Source organism: Lepisosteus oculatus, chromosome 4 (genome assembly GCF_040954835.1).
Source record: "Lepisosteus oculatus isolate fLepOcu1 chromosome 4, fLepOcu1.hap2, whole genome shotgun sequence".
NCBI classification, from domain to species: domain Eukaryota; kingdom Metazoa; phylum Chordata; class Actinopteri; order Semionotiformes; family Lepisosteidae; genus Lepisosteus; species Lepisosteus oculatus.
Window position 1 is genome coordinate 48418075 of NC_090699.1, and position 19803 is coordinate 48437877.

At 39.1% G+C, this 19803-nt stretch overlaps 1 protein-coding gene across 1 annotated transcript in view; it reads left to right on the forward strand.

Moving 5' to 3' along the window:
• ptprga (protein tyrosine phosphatase receptor type Ga) overlaps window positions 1-19803 on the forward strand; it is a 259162-nt gene that overhangs the window by 202125 nt on the left and 37234 nt on the right. The window contains exons 8-12 of the mRNA XM_015347265.2: window positions 3293-3485; window positions 7260-7444; window positions 10246-10354; window positions 12806-12855; window positions 13091-13865. Coding sequence (XP_015202751.2) covers window positions 3293-3485; window positions 7260-7444; window positions 10246-10354; window positions 12806-12855; window positions 13091-13865 — 1312 coding nt within the window. The remainder of the gene's footprint in view (window positions 1-3292; window positions 3486-7259; window positions 7445-10245; window positions 10355-12805; window positions 12856-13090; window positions 13866-19803) is intronic.

Below are 19803 nucleotides of genomic sequence, written 5' to 3' on the forward strand. Positions count from 1 at the left end.
GAAGCTCAGTAATGGCTCATATGCAGTAACTTTATCCAGTAATCAGAGGAGCCTAGTATCTTTCATTGTAAAGCAGAATCGCTGTAAAGAGTTAAGGCTGCTCAATTCCAACAGCTCACTCAGGCCATTTTTACCTTAAGGTTTAGGTTAGATTTCAATACCACTTCTACATCTAAACTTGTGTTTAGGGCAAAGTCAAATATCATGACATATACTGTATATATACAACATCCTGCCATGTCCTGCCACAAATCTGCCTCAGTCTGTAAGCTTGATACCCTTGGCCTTTAAAGCTGTGATATAATGCCTTGAAGTTTTCCAGAAAACAATAGAAGATTTTGATGTGCATTTAACTATACCATAATATGAAATATCTATGCTGTTTAAAACAGCAAACATACTGTAGAAACCAGTTGCACCCTTTTGAAAGTTACAGAGGAAGAACCCGAATATATTTGAATGTCACTTTCTTGCATTTCTTGGCCGTGGGCCTGTTTCAGTCTAGTGAAGACAGCACATCTTAGACATTGGTATCAGTCCTAGTGGCAGAATGTAGTGTACACTAAGAAGACAAACAATTTAAAGCAGTGCAAGCAAAAAATAAGTGGTCAAAGCCATGGAGTGAAAATGCAAGTCATCCTTACCAGGGTGGGAGATTATCCTCTTAATTTCCTGTTTTTGGGGTGAAATGAAAATTTAACTCTTTGGTATACATTCTCTTTTTTTAAATGCAGAATTATAGAAGCCAGTTGCTGGTTTATTTCCCTTCCTTCAAATGAGAGGCCAGAGGCCCAAGCCAGGATGAGTGAAACTTTCTTTTAAGTACAACAGATTATTGGAAAACTAGTACTACGCAGAAAATGTAAATAATAATAATAACATTAACACCACGCTGCTGACAGGAGGGGCTTTTACTCTTTTTCCATCTAGAACAGAATAGGTGTTCATAGAGTCTCCCCCTGGACCTGCAGTGGGTGCCCTGTGGCTGTAGTCTTGTCTTTGTCTTGTCTTGGTTGTTGTCTTGTCCTCAGTTTCCCTTGTCTTATTTTTCACATCCAAGGAGGGTTTATAAGAATGTGAACCAAGTCCACCAATCAAAAGTCTGCCCAAATAAAGAATTGGAACATACAGTATGAGAGACAAAATAATCAGAAACAGACCAAACAATCTAACACTCTCATGAACATACTGGAACTCAATGCAAAAAAAAAAAAATTAGTAACTTAATAAGAAGAAACTCTATTAGGTGAATATGCATGCACTAAAAATAAAAAATAAGCAAAACAAGAATGGAGTAGAAATATATATCCATCCATTTTCTAACTGCCTCATCCAATTAGGGATCTAGAGAAGAATCTATATGGTAAGAAAAGTGAAAAAGAATAATTGTGTTAGGATTTGATTGTTGTTTATTAATTAAGCACATTTAGAATCTTACAGCTGTTGATTTGACTCCCAGCTTTGTCACATATTTTATACTGTTAGTAATGTTTTGTACATATTTTTAATATTATTATTGAACATAAAAGGCACTGTCATTCTGGATGAGAGGGATGAATATCTTCTCTCTTGTGTTTATTCTGTTCTCGATCAGGCAGGAAGTAGGTCATTGAAAGTGACAGACATTGCTTTGGGATGGCTTTTAGAAAGGGATCAATGTTTTTGTATTCTGCAATAACATCTCTCTTAGAGTGGATCACATCTGGATCACACGCAACCATCACACATCCAGCTGTTTATCATACTGACGACATGTGCCTGTTGCAGGGCATTTAAACAATTGGTGCTCCACTGACAGCTAAATAACAACTTGGACAGGATTCAACCAACGTGAATTGATCTTACTACAATTTCATGTTTGAATCCTTCTGCGGCCTACTTTACATATTAAGTTTATTAAGTTCCATATTGTTTAATTTAATTTAGTTAATAATATATTACAATGAGTTAAACCCAATTCAACCGTTTTGGGGAAAAGTGCTTTTGTAAGCTTGTTTTCAATTGTGGGTGTTTGCAGTTAGTTTTTTAACACTCCTTTTGTGACATGTGCTGTTGCAGACATTTGAAAAGCAGGTGTCTAAAGCTGGAGCTGTCTTTGCAAATGCTGAATGGTAGCTTGTGTAAAACTGGCTATAGCCAGGAACTGTGGTCCTTCCACGGAAGGATCAGCATCAGGAGCAGAGCTCAAGCAAACAGCATGGTCAGCTGTCAGTGTCCCCTTACAGAGGACAGACACCAAACTTACGTAAGCTTACAAGCAGAAAAATCATTACACAGCTGAGGGGACTTAAGGCCTGATTCTTTGTAAAAGCACAATCACAAGAATAAAGGCGCACCATAGGCAACAGAATGGAACTTCAGAAGCAAAAGTGTCTTGTTCCCAGAATGCAGCAAAGACTTCCCTTTTTCTCGATCACAGTGTTGTCGTTTCAGTATTGAACACTACAGCTTTTAGTGGTGTAGATATCAGAACATTTAACTGTGTATAGGATCGACTGTGGTAAATTCTTTCTGTTTGTACAATAATATACTCTTTCTCTATAGATTAACAAAAACTGTCAAGTACTTATTATTCAGCCTCATAAGGAAAGACTTGAAAATGCTGGCTTTTTGAAAAATGTATTATGTGAAATGTTTTAGCTTTGAGAAATTTTGTGTTATCGGTGGAAAAAAACAATTTTCTGCGGGAATCATTTTGTTCTTTAGCTTCTCATTTGGTGGTGTTTGTCATATCATCAAATTTGTCCACCATGCTGAAATGTTACTCTGTATATCATTTGTTAGATTAATAGTTTGTTTTTTAATGCTAGAATGAGTGTTTTAGTGTTTTCCAAAAATCCATTTCCTCCAGGGCAAGGAACAGCTGGTGATCATATTTCTGTGTTTCTCCAGTAAAGTGCAAGCTGATTAATTTGGGTTTAGTAGAATGGTGTTTGTTTGTGCCTTGTAAGCAAATTACAAACATGAAGGTGGGGGGGGGGGAGTTGAAACAGGCCAAGCCGAGATAAGAAATGTCTCCTGTTTTAGGTGTATTCAGCTAACTTGTCATTAGCCTAGACTTTAACTTGGCACCAGTTGTGAAAGTTCTCAGAACAGAACATTTCCCACTTCTCTGCTGGATGAGTTCTGAGGCTGCTGGCACTGCTTTTTGGGCAGTGCAATATCCTGTGTCAATTGTCATTTTTGGCATTTGAGCTTCCTGTCATTTTGCTGTCCGTCTCTGTGCGCTCAGCGCTTTACTTATGAAGTCAAATGTTCTTTCTCTTTTCTTCCCCCTCCTTCCTGGGCTCAGCTGGAAGCTTTTTATTCCATATTCACAACGGAGCAGCAGGACCATGTCAAATCGGTGGAGTACTTGAGGAACAATTTCCGACCACAGCAGAGCCTGGACGACAGGGTGGTCTTCAAATCTGCTGTCAAAGACGCTTGGATACAGGACCTGACGGACAGTCTGGGGAGTCCGCATGGAACTGAAGCCTCGAAAGGTATAATAGGATTTTCACACATTTTTTTTCTCCTTAAAAAGGCACAACAGCAATTAATTCTTTACCCACAGTTTCTTCAAGCGTTTGTCACACAGAGGAGAAGCTGCAGAGCATCACCCCATAAAGAAAGAAAGCTGCATCTGTAATGATTCTAATTTTGCAACAGAGTTTCTGTATTTCTGTGCTCCTGTCATGCTGAGGTTTGCCAAGTTATTTCCATGGGTCTGTTATTAAGGGTCATTGGCTTTGCAGATCTTTGTAGAGGTGTATAGGGTGCTTTCCCAACATTGCTGACTTGTTACATTGTAAGATCCTTATCAGTGTGGTCTGTATTTCCCTGGTTCAGCCCCAACCATTCTCACTTCCAGCACGCTACATGTACCATCAGTTTTCACAGCAGATTCCCAGGCATACCTCAGAGATGTCTTGTCTCGACTGCTGAACAATAGAAACAAGGACTTCAGCAGCTCCTTTCAGGCCATGGCACTGGGCCCACTGTAAAAGATTTGAAATTATGATGACAATGTGTGAAATGCCCTTGAAAAACCTGCAGGTCTGCACATGTGTGTCTGTCTGTCAGGTAGAAACACTTGCTCATGAAATGGGATGGAAAATAACAGGCTGAAGACAAGCAGCATAATGATAGGTCTGCAGAGGGTTGTATTGCCATATGGCATCTCAGTGTAGCAGAAAGGTGTTTATCATTAAGATAAGAACATTTTATTTTTGGCATGTTATAACAGCCGGCTTTGAGTGCAGCGGATCTTCAAAGTGCTGACGTTTTCACTCCCCACTCTGTTAAGTTAACTTCTGACAAGAATGGTACCTCAGGAAGGAGGAACTAAAGAAAAATGCATTGGCGGTGATTGTCCTCTCTGAGGACCTTTGTACCGAGCCCACAATGTTTCATAGGTTGCCCTCAAATCAACAGTAGGAATGTGGAGCCTCATGCTATAGACTGTAGGCGGGTTTATTTAGAGAGGCCTTGGAAGGGAGACACAAACACACTACCTATAGGTCTTCCGGAGGTAAAGAGATTCACTCCTGGTTTCACTGAGCACATAGCTTGGTGAACAGACCTGGACTGGAAACCAGTCTTTATGAGGTGATGCGTACAGGGTGATGCATGGTGCTGGATTGATCGGCATTGGTATTGACAATCTTCACTGACGCATGTACTGTTGGGTCCTTCCATTCTTGCTTTTAAACATAAACATGAACAAAAAAAGACAAAGACAAATTGATTTTTTTTTTGTTAAACCAACAAAACAAAGGTCCAAACTCACCAGATAATTTAATCCTCATCTTCTGTTCTGTTTTTATTTTTTTTTCTAAGTGTAGAGGCAGTCTGAATAATAGAAGATAATTATTTTTTCAGGATTTCAGAATGAAATATTTATAAACTCTTGGCAGTAGACGTTCCTCTGTAATCAACATTAGAATTAATTTAGGTGTACTGAAATAATTCAGTAATGCTAAATTAAAAGCTTATGAGATTTTTCTTCTGTTGAACGATTATTCTTTGTTTAATTTAGCCATAAAAAATTGATTGTGTGATACTGTATGCTATGAAACCCGATGTCCCCTCTACATTGATAAAGTGGGAGTGAAATAATTGAACTGAGAGGGTGTATCATTAATATTCGTTCTTAAAATAGACCAATATAAATTAAACCCGCACTGTGAAATTGCTTTTGTTGTGTTGCCTGTGTAGATTAAAGCGTAGCTGATCAGTCTGAAAAAACAAAACAATGATATAAAGGATTTTTAACTAAATTAAGAACTAAGAATTCTAAATTAAGAATTAAGAAGGGGAGAGCTTTTCTTTTACTTGCTTCCCCTTCATATTACTTTCTAGTGGTCAATATTTGAAAAATTAAGGCTGTTGTCCGTGCATTTGCTTCTCTTTACTATTTGATGTTCTTCTTGCTTCGAACTCTGGCTTTTTGGTTAGTAGGTTTCTTTCTTTGTTTGGGTTGTTACTGTTATTAATCTTCCTGTGTTCCAAAGGCTGGGCTGTGGAGGTGACAGGGGACTTCTACAGGTGACGCCTGCCTCATTATACTTCCCCTAGAGTCTTGCCTTGCTTTCTTGTGTTTCAGTTTTGCCCATTAATCTAGTGCTATTGTTATGGAGGAAAGGGGGATCAGTATCTTTTTTAATATACTGTGCTTCATATTTGCAGAGACTTTCTTGATCTTTTCATTTGGCCTTTGAGCCTGTAGTGTATTACCCTAGGATTGCACAGCCCCTCTGCTACTTGTCTTTTTATTATTCCAAATCACACTTTTCTGGTCCTATTACTCTGTCTCACCACATTTCCATCCCCAGAGCAAAACCATTGGGTCTCAGAACCCAGCGTGAAAATAGCAGATTTTTGCAAATTAATATACCGTATGTTTAGTTTTATAAAACTTGCCATTACCCATCCATCAACCTGAAAACCTTTCAGTGTTTGCTGACTCCATTCTGGATGGAAGGGTATTATTTAGTATTTCATCATGGAAAATGCCTCCACCTGCTGCAGACATTTTTCTGACTGCCAGAATTGCAGCACAGTCTATCCCTCACGTCTGAATATTGGGCATGGTTCTGGTTTTCTCTTCACTTTGCAGATAAGGAAAAAAGAAAAATCCATTTGGGATTTGCAGTGTGCCCGCAAGAATACACAAATGAGAACTGAAACTGCAGTTTAGACTACACAGTGATCACAGACGCAGAACAACTTGAGAAAGAAATGATAGTTAAAATAGAGGGGACATTTTTATAACAGAGAATGGTGACAGCTTCCAAGTCAAGTGCAGAATACTGATGATTTTCATTATAAACATGACACTGAATGAAATATTTTACCTGACACCCCCACCAGCCTTCCAGCTGAAACAATATCTTGCATATAGCAAATGGATTGATGGGCACAAAAACCCTGTGGCTCCCGCTTCGCAGTGTGTTTGTGTTTGAATCTGAAATAGTTGAAGGGAAATAAAAATCATTCACTCCCAACACACATCATCCCATGGTCTGCAAGAGACAAACATGGTAAAGGACAACCTGGCAGAATAAATAAATGAAAGAAAAAAAGAGGATTTCTGCATGATTTCCTCCTGAATTAAGCAGAGTTTAGATTTCAGCAATTTATTCAGTTTACTGGCATGCTCAGTGATTAAACACCTTCTGCTTTTGAGATTACTGGAAGCCTGGATAATGCCCATGTTTAGAGAGGCATGATGCAATGGAAAAAATGTGCTGTCTTGCTTAGTGTCATAGTGCCACCTAGTGTTGTGTTGTTGTGGAGCAGAGACGTTTTTGTGAAGTACTTCAGCGCAGGTACTGACTGGTTCGGAAAAATGCCACATTAAAAACCCTAAGGCTAAAATATATTAACTCATACATTATTTTACTGATCTTTAAACAGCAGAGGGAAAACAATAAGAGGAAAAGGCATATGACATCTAGCAATAAAGAGTTTTCCTAAGGCGACCATCAGTGCAATATTTCAGTCAAGTCAGAAATTGTGGCATCTGAACTTCATATTCTTTTCTTCACAGATAATCAGATTTTCTCTCTTATTTATATTTTTTTAAATTAAAATTAATAAACTTTGATTGATAGGTACTGAAACGCAGTACCCCAGATGCTCATATTTACTTTTTGTGTAACAAAAGATAGAAGAAATTGTTTTTTGACTTGCTTTATTTGCATGCTTGCTAGGATTGTATAAAACGCAGGTGTGGCCTTCATGTTAACAGTAATCTTGTTATTTTTTTGGTTTAGTGTGCAGCAGTGCCCCTGTAAACATGAAAGTCCAGCCAGTCAACAGCACAGCATTAGTGGTGAGCTGGAATAGGCCTGAAACTATCTATCACCCTCCCATCATCAATTTCATGATCTCATACAGCTGGACCAAGAACGAAGAGCCCAATGAGCAGACCTTCTTCAAAGACAGTGACCAGGACCTGGTAAGGGAATCTCCTCAACACCTATGACTTTTGTTCATGCAAAGACCATTCACTGCCAAACCCTGATAATAGCAGAATACATGCATCATACACCTCCTGCTCACCATGACGCTTTGAGTTTTGTTTCTCACAAGTGTTTTAGGACTTTTGCCTTGCAAGTGATTGGTAGAGATTTGACGTTATTTAACAAAACATGAGTTTTAATTGCATTTTCTTGGGTTGCAGTGGAGTTCAGATTGGGTGTTTGCATCATTGCTTAAATTGCCTTGTTACATCTTGCTGAGAATGCTCTTTAATTTACACAAAGAATACTTTATTTTCTTTGGCAGGATAATGCAAAGGGAATCATTGGAGGTTAGAAAAAAAACACTTTCCATTTACATAAAATCAAAAAGTTATTCCATGTCTACTTGTAGCTGAATTTTTAAGTTGTATTCACGGTGTTCTTTCATACTATACATACCTTTTTTGTTAGTATAAGCATTTGAATATTAATCTTAAAGAAAAAAGGCATAAAATTTGAAAAATAGAAATCAATCAGAAATCTTTTTTTCTGTAAACTTATTCAAAGGAGGCCTCAGAATTGATGAAGTATGTAATTCCAGATGCAAAAGAAAAACTCAGGAGGGCTGAAAGGATTTCTCTGCGACTGTCATCTTTTCTTCCTAGGCTGGGTCTCCGCAATCAGTAATAGAATCACATTTCTCTGCGTTGCTGCACAGGAGGATTCTCCCCTCCGCCTTCTTTCTTACTCCCCTTCATTTCCATTTTTATTTTCAATTTCCTCCCAAGACATTGTTATCTGGGTCACATTAGGGACTGGCATGCTTTATAAAATCATAGCTGAATCAATCGAAAAGCACTCAAGACCACAGTGTTTTACAGGCTCCTTCTTGTAATAACCGGCCATTCTTGAAAAGATCCTTAACAAAATTAAACAGAGTGGCACTTGCATAAATCAGTGATTGAGCAGCAGACACAGAACAAATGCCATTACTTAATGTAAGATTTACTTGGACTGTGAGGCTTTCCATGAATGGATTCTTTGGGAGTAAATTATGATAATAGCCATTCCTCATACATTTAACATTGTATTGAATACCCATCTCCAAGGAATGTGATAATTCATACATATGTTTTATAATGCATCATCCATAAAAAAAGTTTCTTATGATTTGTTCCCCTGAGTTGCTGAATGCTATCTGTAAACATTTTTAAGCACGGAAAAGTGTTGTGTTTCTACAGCAGACACCTTTATATTTTATGCAGGTTTGTCCGCCAGAAGCTCTTATTTTATATCTATACAGTGTCATAAACCTTTCAATAGAATGGCAAATGTGGCTGTGCAGTGTCTCAGTGAGTTAAATAATAAATTGTAAGCCTGCCCCTTTTTGATGTTTTAGTGTTTACATGCATATGAATTGCTGTCCTAAAACTCTGGACTCTTAATCTATAATGTTTCTCCCTTGTTGATTTAAGATGATTAGGTATCTAGAGGTCTTAACAATAATGCAGTCTGTTTGTGCTACTGCTGAAAGGAAATTGCACAGCTACAACAGATTAGGGTTCTGTGCCATATTCAGAAATTTGAGGGTTAGATTTAATAACCTTGTTAGTACTAATATAAAATATCAGTGGAGGGAATAGAATGATGCTACTCTTTTCTAATTTAACTATTGTGCATAAAGAGACAGCTGCAATGGTTTTTAGATCAAACACATTTAATCCAGTTTAAATGAAAAGAGCTCATTTTTTGTCAGTTATCTCATTAAAATAGAGCTTGTGGCCATACCATTTCTCCCAGGGCACAATGATAATACACTCGCGGTTGTTGGAGTCGGGCTAAGCAAAACAATACATTTTAAAATGGAAATGTTTTGTGACAATTTCAGTGAGTGTTGAAAAGGAGCAAGCCTAATTTTACACAAGTGGGTATGAAAAACATACAGAAAAATGTCTTTAATACCTCATCTGTGAGACCATCTCCTCCACTCTTCATGTAACACTCATTAGCACTATGCAGTGTGAATAGGGAAAAAATGGCCACTATTTAAAATGTTTGCTTCTCTTAGTAGAAGCAAATACGAGCTGGAACAACCAAATGTGGTAAAAAGTCACTATAACAAACCAGCTGGGTCAGAAAGCAGTTCTTGGTTTGATGCTCCTACAACTCAACAACAGACTAATAAACTCCATTCAACAGCTTCTTGTTAAACATAAATGACAGAAGTCTTAACTAAATATTAATTAAAATGTTTAAGTGGTGAATCATCTAATAGCGGTACACAGTATATTAATGTTCTGCTATGCTGACTTAGCAATGGAGGGAAAGTTGCGTTCACAATAGAAGAGGAATAAAGCAGAATAAATCTCAAAGCAAAAGGCAAATGACCCTGTCCCTTAATGGAAAAAAAAACCAATTAAAACCTTTAAATATTACTTTTGTGCTGTGTAGTTTTTTCTAAATGGCCTTGTTTTTCAGGGTTCTGTTTTATCATCTGAGCTTTGAATGTTTTATAACTACGAGGTGCTTTGAAATCAATACACACCATAGCTAGCCTTTTCATAACTGTTCTGGGGCATTGCTGCTGTTACAGTTTTAGCATAAAAGTACTGCCTGTGGCACACAAAAAAACCTTTCGTCTTTGGGGTTCACACATACTGTACATAATAAGAATAAGAGAAAGGATCTCATTCCATTTTTGGCAGATTATAAATCAGAAGTTGACTGTTAGAGCTGTTAAAAAGAGATGGATTGAAAGTAAAAAGGCTGCAAATACTAATGTTATTTTCACTTGCAGGAGGCTGTCATCAACCATGTGTCACCAGACATTCTGTACTTGTTCCGAGTCCAAGCAGTATGTCAGAATGACATGAGGAGTGACTTCAGTCAGACACTGCTCTTTCAGGGTGAGCCTTTTTCAAATAAAATCCTTTTCCCCCACTTACAGAACAGCTTCTTTGCTTTGCACATTCATCTCATGAAAGGAAACATTTTTTAAGTTGGTTCTTTTTATAAAATGAAGACCCACGCCATTCTTTCACATTTGAGGACTGATCATCTGCATTATCGGCTTTTGCCTTGTTTCTCACATTTTTAAGACATGCTTTGCACATGAACTGTTGAAAGTCTTCCTCAAATTTTAAAGCACTGAGCATTGAAGACCTGGGGTCATTTAATAGAACTCTGTGATCAAGGTGGGTATGTGGCTTCTCTATCAGATCACAAGAATGTAAATCAGCTCAGAAGTGTTGCAGGTAAATTTAAATTACACACTTGTAATTTTTTATTCTTTTATGGATGGGGAGTGGTCAGATCTCTGCACTCCTATCCTGAAAGCTGGGTGGGTTTAAATCCCAGGTAAGATGTTACCGAATGACTTCACAGTAGCAATGTGTTATTATTGATATTTGCGCTGTGAGAAAGAATTTGTATTCATTAAAGTGTGATTTTGACTCCCAAAAGAAAATGTAAAATACGACATTGAGGTACCCAAGCCTGCATTCATACTTTCAGAGAATTTTAGTGTAAAAGCTTCTTTCTTTGCTTGCCAGTCTGCGCAAATAATGTTCCAAATGTTGTTTTTCTTCTGTATATGTCAATCCACACGTTTGTCTAACCCTCTCTGACATTTGAGATTTGGTTACTAAAGTTAAGGAAATTATAACTATAGCGTAATGAGAATCTTTTCCCTGAAGACAAATCTGAAGATTTGTTTCTAATTACTAAAAAAGGAAGATCTATTATTGCTGTATGTTCTTGAAGGCATTGAGAAGACAGCAGATGGCATGGAAAATTCAAGTACAGGAAGTTATATTTTAGTATCTTTGTTTAAATTACTATTATAGAAATGTTACATTTGAAAAGAATATGAATGTAGGAGAACGTGATCAACTTAACAAGAATAATGTCCATCTCCTAAAACTATCATCCTCTCTCTTATTAATCTATAGTCAGCACATAACATTTTTCAGTCTCAGTTGCTGAAATATTTTTGTGCTTTATGTCAAAGCTTTGAGGGTACAAAACAATATGGATTTTATGGAAAGTCAAACAGTCATTCTTAAAAAAGCCTCCTAGGCACACAGCCTATTTCCTAACACAAGGACAAAGGGAAATGCTTCAACGGTGTCAACAGTAAGAAGTTTAATTTTGTAAAATGTTCAGTACACTCCAAAAAAGGCATACCACAATACTTCAAAAAACTAAATGGTTTGGATGACAAAAATTAAAAAAATCATTTAAAAACTTAATAACATCTCTTGCACATTGTATTCATTTGAGTTACTGCTATTCTGATATCCGGGTTTGTGTCAAGCACTATTTGCTTCATTTTGTGACTATCATTATCTTTAGTAGTTCAGGTGGGTAGCTGTGTCAGCATGCGTAGGCTGCAAAGGAACAAGTAATAAGTTTATTCCATGCTGATAAAAAAGGAGAAAAAAAACACAACGTTTTGGCCGTGGAGCCTTCTTAAGGTGTGAGAGAGACAAGGCAGTAAGCAAAGTATAGTGGGAGAACAACTCTGACGGCCAGATTTGATGGGGGGGACGGGGATTTCACCTCTGACGGCCACGACCACTCTAATCTCTCCGTCTTTGTTCTCAAACATGGTTTTCCGAACTCATACATCAGAAACACTACCGAAAACAAATTTATCTTGCAGCTAGGATCACACCTTCTCCCTTCTCTTAACGCTCTTAACGACAGACTACTATTCTACTAAATTTTCTCAATTCTTTGGAAGTTTAATGTCACACCTTTCTACACCTATCCTGACTTCACACCTCTTGATTGGCCTCTCTTTCTGTCCCCTGCTCCTGCCTCTAACCCCTCCTCCCTCCCAGCCTTTGTTCTCCCACTACATTACCTTTGCCTACTGCCTTGTCTCTCTCACACCTGAAGAAGGCTCCACGGCCGAAACGTTGTGTTTTTTCTCTCTTCTTTTTTTCAGCATGGAATAAGCCTATTACTTGTATCATTATCTTTGAAATGCACAGGCATCGCATTTCCCAGAAATACTTGATTATGTTGTACATATTAGAGGAACAAAGCAGAAACATCTGTTGACAGCAATGAAAAGACTAAGATGTAATCTAAAGCAGTTCTAAATATCCAGAAGGCTTTGTAGAAATGTTCCTGGATTTGTTTAGTATTGGAAATGCTCTTCTGTTTTCAGTCACAACTAAAGCACTGTGTAACACCTTTCTTGGCAACTAAAGACTACTTTTTTTTGGTGTGCATTGCATTTTTCTAGAATCATCTCTGATTTAGAAACATAAACACAATTTACAAAATTAATAACAATAGTTAACTTATCAGTTCATTTTAGGTAATGGGTTTGTGTTCTTTATTTTCAGCAAACACAACTAGAATATTTGAAGGCACAAGAATAGTGAAGACAGGAATGGTAAGTAGATATTACTGCTGTATATATTTTCTAAAAATGAAAACCATGAATGAATGAGATGAATCAGTAATAATGAGTAACCAGCAGATGGCACTCTAGTATGTGGTACATGAAGAGATTGTTCCTGTTGTCAGATGTTTGTGTTTGTTGATTTTGGTCTTAGTATCTTCCTAAAGTCAAATCTAAGTTCAAGATTTTTTACGATTTTCTCTCCTTTATTCTTTTCTTTGTGAAGCCTACTGCCTCCCCTGCCTCCTCAGCAGACATGGCACCAATAAGTTCTGGGTCTTCAACATGGACTTCATCCGGACTCCCGTTCTCTTTTGTCTCTATGGCGACTGGAATTGGACCCTCTTCCAGTGGGAGCCAGGCCACAGTGGCCTCAGTGGTGACCAGCACCTTTCTTGCTGGCCTGGGCTTCAGTGGTGGTGTTATTTCCTCCTTCCCCAGTTCTGTGTGGCCAACCCGACCCCCACCTGCTGCATCTACAACAACCAAACAGTCGGTGAAGCCAGTTGTGCCTGCCACTGAGTCTGTCTCGTCTCAAGGCTCTGATGGTGACACTGTGGCCAAAGACGGGGAGGGGGCTGAAGAAGGTGGGAAAGGTGGCAAAGGGGAAGGCGAAGATGGAGAGAAAGACGGGGAGGAGGAGGAAGAACAGGAAAATGACGTCAAGGACAAGAAAGTGTCGCCAGAAGTCAAAGAAACTCAGGATAACAAGACCGAAGTGAAGGTACCCACCACAGCCTCTCCAACATCAACTGCTAAAGAGAAAAAAGAAGAGGATAATGGTGCTGAAACTGTGGAGACACCACCGCATGCATTCCCAACTGAAACCCTCGAAGACCAGCTCATGCAAGGGACAAAGAGCCCAGCAGAAGTTGACACACTAGCTCCCAACATGGAGTCACCCAACAGTACTTCTGAAACACAGGATCCTGAAAGGCCATCATTGACCACCAAACCAGACAGCGAAGAGAGGAATATCTGGCCCTTCTCAATTCATACAGGTAAGACAGTATTGAGTGTGATTTTGTGTAAGAATTTATGTTCATGCAGGGACAGAGGAAAGTATGTTTTTTATGCGTTTAGATGGTCATTGAGATGGTGCGATCTATCTTGATTTTGTTGTGCACTTCTGTCATGTTTAGGGATTATGGGAGTAATTACATTTTTTTAAAAAAAGCTTATGGTACATTATTATACTTTTAAGGAGACATAGCAGCAACCTTTACGGAACCCCATTCCGTAACTTTTTCTTAACTGTTAATTTCAAATGCATGTGATATCTAAACACCAGAAATAAGACAAATCACGCAGGATTATAAAGATTGTAGGAGTTCTGTCTGGATAGGCCAGTGGTTTGGCAGTGATTTGGATTATTCTTGGCAAAAAACATGGCAGGTATGAGCAAATCATATGTCAGGTGTGCTTAATGTATATATCTTTGCTTATGTTATGCCTGTGGCATGACTTGGCGGTGTGTCCAGTGTGGAGGCGGAGCCCTGGTAGAAAGTCTCACCTTTGTAGTCCCATCTATTTTGGCTTCCAGCTGATGAGCCCCAGCTGGCGGGTCCTATAAGGCACACTGGACACCCCCAAAAGTTTGAGTAGGGCCACCCCTGGAAGGGGGGAGTTTTCATTGACAGTCCCGGAGGGGATTGCACCTGCATAAGGTTTTCTTTTTCTTGTGGCCTGTCCCATCACACAATTTCACTGGGGCAGACGCACACGCACCTTTGTTGTTACACAACAGTTCTTGTTTTGTTTTTACCCTAGGCGCCCTGCTCACCAGGCTGGACCCCACTAAAAAGGGTAAGCCCAGCCTGGAGGTAACGCAGTCCAGTGGTACTCTTTCTTTTTGCCTTTTTATTCATTTTTTTTCACTCTTTTTGTATTATGTTTGGTCCCTGCTGAAAGCGTTCTTTCTGGACCCCATGCGGACGACACAATCCAAAGTAGTGTGGAAACACTAGGGAAAAAGTCATGCAGGAGACGGGAATGAAGACGGGGGCATGTCCTAGGTGCGCTGGTGTACAGGGAAGGTGTGGCCGAGGCAAACAATCCAAAGAATAAGTCCATAGGCGAATCCAAAATATGGGCAAAAGTCCATGGCCAGGTGATCCATCCAAGACAAGGGATTTAAAAACAGGAACCGGGTCGGAACAGGCAAGGGAAACAGGAACAGGCATAGAAACTTAAAAACATAACGGAGCCATGCGCAACCAGGTCCCGGGCTCGCACGATATGGAAATCAGATGCAGAGCCCGGATTAATGTCAGCACCTGGCTTTTAAGGGGGGCTTAAAGGAGGCTAGAACAAGGAACAGGTGCAGGGAATGAGGCAAACAAGGAAGAGCCGAGCGCCCTTAAGGGGGAGGGACTACAATCGTGACACTTCCTTCCCCTTGCCCGGGGCGTTGACTTTTATTGGTGCTCGCCGCGGTGCCTCCTGCTACACACTGTCACATGACTTATACAGTATGTGTAGTAAAATAACGCTAGCTAATAGATAATCACAGAATAATAGTAGCCTGTGGTAACAATAGTCCATAATTGAATAAAGTTATTTGGCAACCTTACAAAACCTTCTAATCAAATGAAAAACTAGCTTATTACTTCATACTAAGTACAGTTGGTCTCATCTTTACCTTCCTTATGGAGTTCACACAAGCTCATGGATATTAAGGAAAACATCAAGGATAAAATCCATATATGATCTATCAAGAAACATTTCCGACAAGTAATGTCAGCTTAGATTCTTATGATGCAGCTATAGTTGGATTTTTAGAATTTCAATTATGTAATTTGTATACTCACTACGTGTGTGATCACGCATTACGTCTTTACATCTCGGCTCACAGCAGTGAGACCAGTACTCATCCACTGAGCCGTTCATTTTCTGACACACCACACTCTGTGGGAACGTACATGAGATTCCACACTGGGGTGTGTGCTGTTCTGATGTCGCCAACACTTACCGGCAATCAGAATAGGGACCTTTACTAGTGGAGCCACCTGGGAGCACCAGGTTATTATTTTAATTTTAAGTGGAACGGTTATAAATAAGGGGAAGCTGTCTGGCGGACCTGGCTCGGGATATCCATCTAGAATTTTTTTAATTCTTTGTTTGAGGATGCTTGCCAAAAAAAGAAAAAAGGGAGTGTTCTTGTACATAAGTTCTTTTTCATCTAGTGCCGTAAATACTTTGATAGTAACTCTTGGATTTTACACCTTTTTGAGTTGTGACAATTTCTGAGTAGGTTCATGAGGTTCTCTCTGGATGTCCCACAATGATCCACCGTTCAAAATCTTTTTTGTTCTCCAAAATCAAATCATGGGCTGGGGATAAATTGCTCCCACACAGGACACTGCCCTGTGTGACCACCCCTGCCTGCTGCAGTCCCCGGAATTTGTTATTAACATTCAGCTACTTGTGTTCTGAGACTCACCTGTTGTCAGCTCCCCAGAACACGCTTCAGAGCAGCACTTGGGGGCACAGTTTGAGATATTGATTATCCATCATCACTCCACTGGGTGATAATTGCCATTCTGTGTGCTGCTCCCCCACCCCCAGACACTTAATTGCAGCAAACTGAAGAAGCTGTAAAGTAGCATGATGCTTCCCTGCACCAGGGTAAGAGGTTTTGGGCTTTCTTTTTTTCTTGGACGCATACATTTCAAAATAGAGAAAGGCAGTCTGGTCTAAAGGTGGACAGACACAGTTTAGTACTGTTTGGCGTCTTCCTTGATTCAGTTGAGCCGTGAGGGTATGTGAGCTTGTAAAGTGGGCTCTTGGCCAGATCATGTGACTGAAGTGCTGCGACTGTGTGCCACCTGGACTGTAATCCAGCACGCTGTCTGCTGGACGTGAAAGGGCACCATGAAAGCATGTTTTCTGTGTACGGCCACATCATTATCAATCAGCACAGCCATCTGGATAGCTCTGCCACTGAAGCTCTAGCTACGCACATTGAAATGATGAGCATCTCTTCTTTGGATGACAGAAGAGCCAGTGAGTGTCTGTGTCAGTAGTCAGTCCTGTTGTGTCCCATTTGGGAAGATGAGGCAGCCTGGGGTGTTTGTGCCAGCCAATGATTCTGGCCTGTCAGTGTTGTTCACACCTATTTTACTTTTTCTGTTGTTTTTTTTCCATTGAGCTGCTTAAAATTCATCCCAGCAATTAAATCTGTGCTGCAGGGCTAAGAATTGCACAGCAGTATCTCTTTAGCAAAAAGCTGGATAGTGTTCTGTCATAAATATAATATTACAAAAGAGCAAATGATTTGATAAAAGATGGCAAGTGTGCGAAGAGTAGAAAAGGTTTTCTCTGTGGCAGCTGTGTGGTCTGGCTTTCCTGGCAAGTTCCAAGGAGCATTTGGTTTTTCTTGGCTCTTGAACATGAAACGAAACACTGCAGCAGTCGATATACTTTGACCCGCTTGCAATTAACAACACTCCGAAAAAGTTTGCTTGAAGAAATTATAAAAATAAAGTATTTTTTTCCTAAACTATACAGTTTGCTATTTACTTGTACTTGTGATTTTTTCTTTGTCCCACGTGACAATCCGCAGAGCACTTTAAAGTCAAGTATCTCAGACTCCATGTGAAGTACATTTAAGTTATTTATGATAAAGTGGATTAATGCACAGTGAGCTGGATAAATCTATCTGAATGGGCTTTTAGCAACATGCTGCAAGGGAAAGACTGTTAGTTTCTTAGTGGTTTTGTGGGCAGGAAATATGTAGCACTAAGGTGTTGCCAGTAATTATATGAAGTTAATTCAGTATTGGTTCAATAGTGAAATGACCACTGTTCTGGTGGCAATTGTGATATTTTTGTGCAGAAAGCAGTGAATGATCTGAGAACAAAAAATGTATATGTGTTTTATATTGATGGTGGTTATAGCACATTTTTTAAAGAGATTATCCCATACATGAAAAAGATATATGGTAGAATTCAAAGGGAAATTTGCAGACACAAGCCTGGATTAGGGATACTTGCCAACTATAAACCCACAAGCTGATGGTGGATTTGTTCTAGCAATTTGAAAGCCGCCATGAGATATTGGACTTGTAATTCAGCTGGCCAGAGGATTAAGCGATGCCATACTCTACAATATACATGTAATTGTGTATGCACTGTATATCTGTCCACAGTGTGAAGACATAAATGTAAATAAATCACAGTTGTGAAAAACAACAAATAGAGAACGTGGCACTCGAATACAGAAACAGTGTCATAATTATCTGCAGCTTCATATTTAAACTATGCAGCCAGTGATAATCTGACAAGAAGTTACACTTTGAATTATCTTTGTCCATTTGTTAAACAAACATGATCACAGCCTATAAATAACCAGAAATTGTTCACATGTGTCTATAAATATGTTGGTGGCAGGTTAATACAAAATATCTGTTTATATCTCTGTATATTTAAGGGCCTGATAACTAATTTGTATTCATTAATATGATAATCATGCATGAGAAATTCTTGGGGATAAAAGTTTTTTTTTTAATTCAAACACATTCATGTAGTGCACAGTTAGTCATTCCTCTGCCAAGAACACAAATGTGTATTTGCTTGTGGTTTTAAATAGAAACTGCTTTCAGTGTGAGATGAAATATAAAGCTTACATCACACACAGCTGTACAGTAAGTGCAGTAGTTTTGTCAGTAAAGATCTTTAAGCCTACTGATTTGCTTATATTCTTGTGCACACTGTTATGACGGAAATAGCCTCTGGTTTCAATTACAACTTTGATTTCTTCATACGTCATCACAGAACCGTCAACCAAGTCTGAGGGCGATATAGGCAAAGGTTCTCCTTCCTTGTTTCACATTGCTGTGAAAATAGGAGCAGTCTGGACGTTTAGCTGTTTCCCGTCTACAGACTTTTTCACAAAGACATAAGCATACATGACAGTGAGTGAGGCATAACGTTGCTGCTTTTGTTTTTTTAATCATATTGACATAAGAAACACTCAGACACAATTTGTCAGGTTCACAAAATTTCATACAGTAAAATTTAAATGAAATGAGAAAATTATTTTCTCCACATTTTTTTCTTTATCCTGGTGAATTGGTTGCTAAGAGAGGCTAATTAAGGTCTTTTAACATGTCATTTATTGATTGTGTGTTTCAAGAACACACTACGGCCCATGTCTGTCCATGTCTGTTTCTCATTCTTCTGCTCACACTGCCCTCCCTGTACTCTGATTAGCACCTTAGCTAGACCCGCCTGTTAAAGGCCATTACTTCAATGAGCATAGCACTGGCCTACTTTTAGACCGTGGAGAGACCAGAGGAGAACAGAGCTGTCGCCATATGAAATCTTAGCTCCATTTTTAGCTCTCCCTGCCAAAGAAAGTAACAACTGACTTGCTTGTGTGTGTCTTTGCGGTTTAGATAACATTTGAATACACATGGCTCAGGCAGGGTAAGCTGTGTTGTTCTCCAGTATGGATCCACACGTTATATGGCAAATTCAGACTTCAGATTCAGATTATCAGCACACCGGCTTCAGGCTGTGAAAAGCCAATTAAGTGGATCCTCGGGACTTCATTGTTTACACTGTGGTAATGAATGCTAACACTGTTAAAGAATGGGAGGATTGAACTGCACAGGGCAGTCTGACTCGGGTAGGTGCTGCTGTAAACATCCCTTTTGTAAAATGGTCATAATCTGTTCCATCTTTAACAGCTGCTGTGTGTTTTTTTATTTTTCTTATGATTATTAAGCATGAGGTACAATACTATTTAAAAAATGAAACTGGGTGTAGCACTTCTAAGTGACCATTTATTTTCTTGTTGCTGAATGGATAAAATGCATACCAACTAAGTTGGAGAGAAATATTGCTTTTGTGCAGTATATGTTTATAGTATCCGTACATCCATTTTTAACCTCTTTATCCAATACAGGGTCACAGTGAAGCCGGAGCCTATCCCTCC